The sequence below is a fragment of the Parasteatoda tepidariorum genome, chromosome 4 (assembly GCF_043381705.1).
Source record: "Parasteatoda tepidariorum isolate YZ-2023 chromosome 4, CAS_Ptep_4.0, whole genome shotgun sequence".
NCBI lineage: Eukaryota > Metazoa > Arthropoda > Arachnida > Araneae > Theridiidae > Parasteatoda > Parasteatoda tepidariorum.
Genome location: NC_092207.1, coordinates 47,048,107 through 47,058,961, shown reverse-complemented (window position 1 = coordinate 47,058,961; position 10,855 = coordinate 47,048,107). Strand labels below are relative to the sequence as shown.

At 28.7% G+C, this 10,855-nt stretch overlaps 1 protein-coding gene across 1 annotated transcript in view; it reads right to left on the bottom strand.

The window, feature by feature from the left end:
• Positions 1-1,648: 1,648 nt before the first annotated feature.
• LOC107445831 (kin of IRRE-like protein 3) overlaps positions 1,649-10,855 on the bottom strand; it is a 273,508-nt gene continuing 264,301 nt past the window's right edge. Inside the window, exons 13-14 of the mRNA XM_043040440.2 lie at positions 6,572-6,844; positions 1,649-3,699 (exon numbers count right to left, since the gene is read on the bottom strand). Of these exons, the coding sequence (XP_042896374.1) occupies positions 6,596-6,844 (249 nt within the window). The 3' untranslated portion in view covers positions 1,649-3,699; positions 6,572-6,595. The remainder of the gene's footprint in view (positions 3,700-6,571; positions 6,845-10,855) is intronic.

Below are 10,855 nucleotides of genomic sequence, written 5' to 3'. Positions count from 1 at the left end.
TCACGCATTCTCACAAAGAATAAAGGACATAGATCACAGAGAGAGAAAGAAGCATCCTTGCCCTGAGTAGGATTCGAACCCGCGGCCAATGGCCCCGCAGTCAGACACGCTAACCACTCGGTCTCCTGGTCGGCAATTTTCGGTATTTTAAAATTGATACTATAATAGTTTTATCTACGTGACTCAAATATTGGTTGTATACTTTCTCGGTAAAGTGCTTAACGTTATTTAAAGTATTTTTTTTAAGATTCCGAAACATCATAATAATCCTGTATTAAACTAGTGCTTCTTAAACGCATATACATATATATATATATTATAATTTCACCGAAATACCCTTTTAGTTTTCTTTTTCTTTTTTATCTTTTGTAATACCAAAGATTTTTTTAGCTAAGATGCTTAGGCATTTATTCTGTAAAAAATAGCACGTAAGGGAAAATGATCAGTGACATAAATTGGAGGTGATTTCTTATTCCTTCGTCAAAAATAAGACTAAACAATTTTTGCAGTTTATTCTTTGAATACTAATTATCTAGATAAATGTAACAGATCATAAAATGACCCGTGAAAAAAAACAGTGAAGAAAATCTACTTTTTTCTTATACAATGCAGAATATTCCAGATTATGATGAAAAGCAGAACCACTCCGGATGCCAGTACTTTTTTCCGTATAATCCAATTAATCTGAACATGTTGCTAATCAAAGAATATGGTATACAGTTATTTTTACATGAATAATTATAGTAAAATCACTGAATTACTCTAATCAAGTAAATATTGTTGCAACGATGACGGTAATTTTATTATTAATAATAATAATATTTTACGATATAAATGGATTTTACGGTAAAATGGATTTAACGGATGATGCCCAAAAAGTGAAAGTATTTTATACCGTAACTTGAAACAGAATTTTTGACTGTGAATTATTAGCGATATAAAGTTGAGGGAATTTTTGTTTAATTGTCAAAAATAAGTTAAATGATTTTTGTAGTTTTTCTTCTTCGAATATTAATTATGCGGTTGCAATAACCAAACAAAAAATAAAATGATAAATTACAGTGTTTAAAATATGCCTGTTTCTTGTACACTGAAAAAATTACATTAAAAGCACCGACAAACAGGGTGCTGGTTCTTTTTTACCGTAAAATTCAATTTTACTGGAACATGTTACAAATCAAAAAATCTGCTATACCATCATTTTAACTGTAATATTTATAGTAAAATCACTGAATCACTCTAATTAAATAAATATTACTGTAATGATTTCGGCATGATATTTTACATTAAAAATAGATTTTACGGATGAGGCTTCCGAAGATCTAGTATTTCATATCGTAATCTGATTCGGTAAAGTTTTCAGGGAAATATTAGTGACGAAAGATGAATGAAATTTTTTTCATTATTGAAATTAAAAATTAATGATTTTTGTTAAATTAATGATTATGAAATAACGTAGCATAAAAAAGTAAAACATTACATTGACTAAAAGCTGCCTATTTCTTGTAAGTATTTGTCCTTTTTACACTGAAAATATAAAGAAAAAAAAAACAATGTTTTGAGGAAACTTTAATAAATAAAAAAAAAAGATTTTTAATAAGAAAGAAACTAAAGTACGACATTAAAAAACCATTAAAAATTAAAAGCATTTCGTGCAAATAAATTTTATTTATCTACAAATGTGGTCGTATTCTTATATTTATTTTTATACAAAACATAGTAATACAAATGTATATACAATACGTAATCAGCAAATGCCCAGCATTTTGGTGATTCACATCAACAAATTTCCTTTTTTTAGTAACAAAAGCATTTATATACACTTATACATCCATACAAATGGCAAACCAAATGTGTTTCATCATTATATTTGCAATTTTTTAAATATACATAACTTATTTTGTTATTATAAATCACACATCATACACACAGTATTAAAATCTTCAAATGCAAATAGAAACAAAACAATAAATTACAAGTATACAACGGCTTGTTTAAAAATCTAAATAGTAGTGAAATAAATATAAATGAGAAAAAAAAATAATTTCTCTATTTAAGATATAAGATAATTTTTTTTAAATATTTGTATTTTGAATTCATGGTTATGTATCAAAATGTGTCGGATAAAAATAAGGATTATCCTCATATTGAGAGATTACGAGTTCATTCTTTGCATTGAAACTGACTGTTTTCTATAAGTTTCAAGGCATTGAGCCCCGGAGCAAATTTTTTTTTTAATTTTCTGACCACGTGGGACTTTCCTGTTAAACTTTATCGGAAAAACTGATTTTTATTTAAGAAAATTTGTATCTTAAATTGTTTGTAAATATAACGGTAAATGCTTAAATAGAAAGGTATTAAGGATTTAAATTAGAAGTTGTTTTCTAAATACTTCAGCTTCGATATATTTATTTGTCTGAAAGCTTTAAAAATATTAAATAGTTTGGTTAATTTGAAGCTTCTGCCAAAATTTAAAACAATATTACCATAAGTCTAGTTATTCTACATGTTTTGTAATGAACATAATATTAAACAATTTCTGGCAAAAACTTCTCCTCTTAATGGAATTTAAATTTTTATAAAGTTTTTAGTTGAGACATTAAGTTGAAAATGTTTTTATTTAAGAGAAACATTGCTTTAAGAATGCGAGAAGGTTGAATATGAAATTAGCATACATTAAAAATACAAATCGATACAAAGTAAGAAACTAAATTCTGCATTTTTCCATTTAGGTGAAATTGATTATTTAACAAAATTTTCTAAAACAATTGCCCTTTTCTAAAACAAGTTTATAAGTGTATTAAATTGCTAATGAGTTCATCGTCCAAATTATAGGCATGTGAATGGACGTGAAGTTTTAATGGCTGTCAAAATATCTCAGCCCCCACAAAAAATATTATTTTACTAAATACTGTAAACTATATCTTTCATGATTAAATTCAATACTAGGTTTTGCTGTCTTAAATAGTTCGTAGAATTTTCATTTCCAGTCTTAACTTTTATGAATTTGAGAATGATTTCAATTGCAATCATAATAATGATAATGATAATGAAATGAAACAGATAGATTAAATATTTTCCGAAACAGAAGAGAAATAATGCATATCATTCTCATATTTTATTTTTAAGCAGTTTTAATTAATTTATCTTGTTTCATTCAAAGAATAATATTGATTATTTATGAGAAATTTACCAGAGATGTATCTACCAATAAAAGCAAGAGACATTTAAGGGAAAAATTTAAGGATTAAAAATGAGCTCACACTAAACATATAAAAAATAGCTTTTAAACATTATAATTTAAAACAAAGAAACCATGAATTAGTCAATCTGTCTTTTAATAATGATTATATGTATAATTAAAAATATATATTTCTTAAAGAAAGTGTGATTCACACTTTGATGAAGTACAGTAGTAGATCTTTAAACATCATGCATTAGTTTTCGTTGATAAATAATATGTATGTACAGATTAATTTTTGGCATAAGCTCAGTCCTTTGTTAATAAGTATTATCAGCAGAATACGGCTAAAATGTTTAGTCCATTATTAAAGATACGTATGCTGCTTATGGAGTTTTTATCATTGATTTGTTCTCTGAAGAACACGTATTTCACAGAAATGATGTTTTCATGAACGGAGAAACACTATCCTTATTTGAACACTGTACTGTAGACTCGTCTGGTGAAAAATATTCTCCCTGCACAAAAAGTAGAACGTTAAATAAGTATTTAAGTTTTAATGCACTTCTACTTCACATTATAAAATGTACAGTAGGGAAAGAAAAAAAAACGGAAAATCCTGAAAAACTTTCGATCTAATGATCGGATCTTCAAGTTCTAGGTTTCTTTTTTAAAGGTTTAAGAAGGTGACCTCGAATATGCTAATTAATTAGTACGGACGAACGTGATGATCCAACAACTTGATGATCCCATTAATAAATCAAAAGTTTTTCAGGGTGGAGCTTCTTTGGTTTGTTTTTTTATGCATTGTGCATTATTTTCTTTCCTTTCAAACATTCTTTCACATTTTTTGAGAAATTTATTTTAGCAAATAGTTACATTTTAAAATATATAATTTGAACAGGAAAACTTTAATGATCAAATATTTTCTTTTTAATTTCGTACAGTTTAATTTGGTTTGTGAAAAAGTAACAGCATTTAATTAAGACAACTTATGTCAACCTATACACGTTGGAAACATTTAAAACCAAAGATAACTAAATAATTATCCCTCCACTCAAAATTCATTTACTGTAAAATATTTTAAATTTCTATCTAAGTATTTTAAATTTGTATTTTCATACTATTCGAATTTCGAGTTCAAGTAATTATATCATTGAAAACAACTTTTTTTATATACTATAACAAAATAAATATTTTGATATTTTTAATAATATTTGTTTTTGTGTTTCGTTTGAATTGTCATGTATCCTGATTTTTTTCAAAATTAGCACCATTACCTTATTTTGAAGAACGTTGCTCTTTTGGTTTGAAAAAAGGTGGAAATTATTTTCGTGCGAATGTATTGGCAAAATCTTCTGAAACAATATATCCAGAATTCGTTTAACTAAGAGAGTGATAATCTATCAAATTATCTGCCACCTCATAAAAGAAGTTATATTGAAAAATGCAGGTGCTTATTTTAGTTAGTCTGTAGTCTTATAACTCATTTTTATTGCGTTGTAAAGTTTACGCTTTCTCTTTCTCGAAAGGTTTTATTATAAAAATTGATAACAGAAGTGAAATTTTTGGAAAATGTTTTTATTACTTTGTAATCTATCAATAGACAAATTTTTTTTCCTAATAAGGCATCATTTGATTTGCAATTGGTTTTGTACATTTAAAAAGATATAAGTTTACCTAACGACTAAATTAACCTCTAACAATTTCATATAAAAAACAATTTCGTTTATATAACTATTTTTTTTTATTTTACCACAGATGTTTAGTAACTATTACAGTTATTCCGTCACTTTGACAACAATTTATTTTCAGCATATTTTATTTTAAATTTAACTAACTCGCTGTTGTCATACACGGCATGGAAATTTACAAAAATTCTCAACGTTTATTTTTTTTCTAGTAACATTTCAACACATGGTGCATCTATTGCTGGAGATATTTTATTCCAACAATGTGCTAAAAGAGGTCCCATTGTTAAAAACATTTTTCTCGCCGATAATAATATCTAATATAGTTTTATCGTTGCAGACCTAAATATGATGAAAGCGTAACTTAAATGTCACAATACATGCGTATGTTGCATATTGTCTGAAAATTTTTAGATATTTTTTAGTATCATTGATATAAATTTTGGTGACAGATATATAAACCAAAATAAAACTTTTTGACCATGGAAAATCTTACATTAGTTACGTCACAAGATCTTAACGAAGGATTAAAATCATGACCACTAGGGAAAGTTAAACCATGTAATTTACATATACAAAGCTAAATCAGAGAAATTATTTATAACTTTGAAGGTATACAACATATCTTTGAAAGTTTGTTCTCTGATATACGCATCAAAAACTAACTTTATGATTGCAAGGTATCCAATAACTGATATGACTTCTTTAACTTCTTCTTCATCTTCTTAGGCCCTACAGACGGTTACCGGCCAAGGTTGACTCAGTCAGTTTACCCCATCTAGATCAATTTGATGCTTTATTTCTCCATCTATTAACTCTCAAATTTTTTAACCATTTTACAACTCTATCTAACCATCTTGTTTTAGGTCTTCCTCTTTTTCTTTTACCCTCTGGTGTTTGGAAGGTTATTTTTTAATAGAATTTTCATTACTATACTGAAATACACAACATAGCCCTCTTATTTCAGAAACTTTATTCATTATGCTCTTTGAATTTTGATTGCAGTTCATGGCTGTAACGAATTCTCCAGGTTCCATATTTTCTTACTGCGCCAAAAATAATATTTTAAATATTTTTCTTTCGAACGTTGTCAGTTTCTCTTCGTCTGCTTTGTTAACTGCCAAGAAATCACTGCCATATAAAACTATTGGTCACACTAGTGTCTCGTGCAAGTTTATTTTTGCATCATAACTTATGTATTTAGATTTGCACTGGTCTCTCAATCCACGATAACATCTGTTTGCCATGTTGATTCTTTTTTTTTATTTCAGTTTTTATGTCATTATTGTTGTTTACGATTGTACCTAAATATTTAAAATGAGCCACTTGTTCCAACTCATATTCAATTATTTTCAGTGATTGCAGATTTGTGATTCTATTTGTTAGTTTCATTAATATAGTTTCTTCATCTTTGACTGACAATCCTATGATTTTTGCTTCTGCCTCGAAAGCCCAGAGAGCATCTGCAATGATTGCTCTAGTTTTTCCCACGATATCATCTGCAAATGCTAGCAGTTGTAATGATTGAACTAAAGATATTTTAATTGGCATATTCTACATAAATATCTACATACGATAAGGTAATATCTTTATTTTGAAATAATATATAGAAAAATAAGTATAATCGAGGTAAAATTTAGGTCTCACAAATGATTTAAGAATGAATACAGTTACTAAATGAAAATAAATTCCAACTTACCTGTGAGCTCGAAATAGTGTTGTATCAAACATCCGTTTGTCTGGCAGACGCAATCACAGGTTGCTTCGTTATCACAGAAGGTGGAGAAGTCGTTGCACTAATTGTCGGACTCTCCTCGATGGTGGGTAATGTGTGCATTGGCAAACTTTGGCGTGGATCTTCGCGACTTCCACTGTCATCAGCGGATCTGTGAAATTGAAGAGACACTGCTTCTACAGTGTGGGGAGGCCAGTCTGGATTACCCTGTGACCATGGACTTTTCCCACTTGGAAGCTGAATAGTTGGGTTAAGAAAGTGCAGTTTAATAAAGGTTTAGCAACTATTAAAAATATTAATTAAACACTGGAAGATAATGAAAAGTATTCCGAAAGACTATTAATTATTTGTTTGCTCATTAACGTCGCTCTAAAGCTACACAACACTGCGGAAATTTATCCCGTGATTGTGAATCGCATACTACAATACCACAATTTTAAATGGAGAGCAGATGGTGTTGTAAACATCTGACATCCATTCTACGCTTATAAGGATTCCTTTCGTCGATGATTACTAAAATTAAAATAAGGAGTGGGCAATTCTAACAGTAATGGAAACTACTAGGATGAGTTTTAAAACTGAGCAAAGGTATAGCAAGATTTGGAGTATTCATACGATTCATACCTAAATTCATACGGCATAGATTAGATTTTATTGATATAACCTCAATTATACTGCTATTAGACCTTCTCAACGACTAAATTCTGTTTAGTATCAATAAAGTTTTGAATTAGCTTCCCGTTTAATGGATTTGTTTAAATCGTCATAAAATGACGATCTTCAAAAAATTGCTTTTAAAATGTAAAATCTGGTTCTGACAGCTCTGTAAATATAACACTTGTTGTAAATAAAACACTAAATGCGTAACTAATTATGCGATAAGCCAAAGATATAGTTTAAAAATAGTCAATCTTTTGAGTCAAAAAATTTCGAAAAAAAGAAAAATTACCTGAAAAATTGTTTCCTGTTTGAAATTGTTTTAAAACAAATGCATTCAGGGATACAAATATAAAAAATTGCAACAATACATTTTTAACTCATGTAAAAAAATTGCATGATTGATTGCAGAATATCCTTTTAAAAGGACATAAAATACCTTGCAAAACTAATTAAAACATCATCAACTCTGCAAAAATTATTATTTGTGAGCCAAATTAAACCTAATTTGGTAAGGAAATACATCTCAAAAGCATCTAAGTTGAATTTATAAACTGACCAAAAGTGTGATTTAATAATGCGTAAATAGTTTAAAAAATTTTCATACAAACATTATTTCAATTTAAAAATTTAAAAAATGTGTATATAAATCGAATGAAATTGAATTTAACTTAGAGCTACTTCAGGTTACACTTTAAATGTCAAGCAAGATTTTATTACTAACCCGTTCTGAGCAAATAGAGAGTAGCACGATTTTCTTGATTAAAAAAAAACTCTTTTCAACAACCTAATATTTCTTAAATATTTCTTTGTTAATCCATAAATTCTGTAATTACCCAAAATAATTTTAAAAAATTATTTTTTTAAGATTTCTAATGACAAGATAAAAAGACAACTTCAAAAAATAAATATGAAGAAATACAAGGAAGAAGAACGCTTGGTAAATGCTCGGCAAAGGATGATATGGTCACCATCCATAAACCACCCTAGAAAACAGACACTGAAGATAAGACTTGGGACTATGTGGAAACAGAGCAAACGTTTCGGCAAGCAGTCATAGCCAGTAGCGAGGTTATAACATTCGACATTTGATATAACATTTTGAGTCTAGATATAATTTGTCTTTCCAAGAGCTTTGAATTGTTTTAAGAGCAAACTCCTCAGATGTAGAATTTATGATTAATATTTTTATTGTTCTAAACGATATACTGGAAGAAGATATTTGTAAACTCAAGGCATCTTTTTGACCACTTAATCGCCAATATAATAGCCATTGACTTTATAATGCTCAGGGATTCACCGCAAAACAATGATCTTTTCGCTGTCAGATAAGCTTTGTACATTCTTCAACATCTAAGGCCCAAAAACGACAAAGAACTAGAGGTTGATATCAGTGATTGTAATGCGGCCCGGAAGTCACTTTTGAGAATTTATTCAAGTGGCAGGTCAGCTGTGACAAAACAATCGGGATTGTGAGCGTTTATCCATCAAATGCAGTTGTAAACTCTCCAGCTGTACTTTCAAATGAAAAAAAGGTACAGTGGAGTCATGCTCCAACATTGAGTCCTTCTATCAACCGGGAATCAGCAGTGTAAAGTTGTAGCCTATCTGGGTATGAATAAAAAGTGCTTACACAGAATAAATAAGAGTTCGTGCAAAATTTCTTCCTGTAAGCATATTGAAGATGTACTTAATAATTTACTGTATTGATTTTTATTTCGCATTTATACGTATCTATAAATAATTTTTTGAAATTACTTAATGTAAAATTCAGTTTATGGATGTTTTCAAAGTTTCTTCTTTTCACATTGATTTTTTAAATACATGTCGGTGCCATGAGTTATATATTATTCATGGAAATATTCTTTTGGCATTTTATCGACCAATTATCAAAGTATAATATTTAATGCTCGATTTTTTTTAATGTTGACAAATAGATAAAATTATATTTTCCTCTTAAATTCAGTTGTTATGGAAATAAAAATAGGAATTAAATTTCATTATTCCATTTGAAACTATTTGAGAACAAATGTAATTTGTGTTAGAAAGTATGGAAAAAGATCTTCATAAGATTGTTACCATGGGCACAAGAAAAATTTATGTTAGTAATTGTACTTTTAGGAATTTACAATTCAAAAACAGAAAGAGTAAACAAAAGAAATATTTCAGTTTTAAAGCACTGGTCTCAAAAAATTAGGCCTAATGAGGAACTTGAGAAAATTTGAAGCATTAATATTGTAACGAATAGAAGGAACAGAAAATGCCTTCCAGTAAATACCAAATGCATTCAAAATTAGCTTCCTCTCACGTATTTTTGTTATAAAAAAAGGCACTTTTGAACATAGAACAAAGCACAGAAAAATTGACATCCATTTTAATCGTTTTATAAAGCAAAATTTTAAAGTGTTTGGGTCTAGTAAGTTTACCCGTTAAAGGGATAGTAAAATAAAATATATCGTTGACTTCTAAGAATGTTTAGGAATAGTTTTCAACCCAACAAAAAAGAATTAGCTCAATTAAACGATAAAAAATATCCATATATCTGTCTTATAAAAGTCAATCTCTGAAAAAAATTAATTCAAGTTTGTACTATGGTCTAAAGTAGCATTAAATAAATTATAGAGAGTTAATATAGAGTTATAGTCATGGTTTCTAATATCCATACAAGAAAATGGTCACAGCACTGTTTGTTTACTGATTCTACGTCCAGCCCTCTAATTTAGCTGGTTGACATTTTGAATGTTTTACTTCGATAGCTAAGTAGAACACTGCTCACTAAGTACAATCGTACGTGCACTCACTACGTTCAGGTTATTTATTCTTTATAATTCGTCCTAAACCTAGTTACCCTAGCCACTCGTAATTTCTCGGTATATTCTATGCCAGAGATACCTGCGGCCTTTCTGAGCGTCTTGTGTAACCTCTAGCTCTTGTATTTAATCATATAAATAACGACAATTTCAATATCATGAGAATTAAATTACGTGTTGAGTTGACATGAGTTAACTGAGTTACGCTATGAGTATAACATGAATTAGAATGCTACAGTGTAGCAGGTCTAACGATCAGAAATTATTAAAATTCTGGTACACTTTTCAATTTGTCAATGTCCAACAATAAAAGCTATTCTGTTTTGTTCGTATTTTTGAATTAAGCACACTTTTACTTGAAATTTACTAACCATTTTTCTATAAAAATCACCATCCACCAGGTAATGGTATCGATGGTATTTCTAAGAGACAGGCAATACCTACTTTTTTTTCCTTCTGACGGTAACTTTTAGCATTTCCTAATATGCTACAGAGTTGGAGATTTGTAGTTAGGTGTACATGCTTGTAACAGTTTCGTTTCGTGTTGCTATTGATCATTGTGAAAATCTAGTTTTATTTTTACTAATTATGATATGTTACTAATTACTTAATACAAGATTTTATTGTATTATTAAATCTAATCTTTATTAAATCTATACTTTGATCTACGATTTTTCTCCAAGAACAGAATATTGATTGAAGAGAAAAGAACATTTAATGTAGAGTGGGAGTTAGATTATTTATATTAGTAAAATAAAATATTGTGTGTTTATTTTGCAAC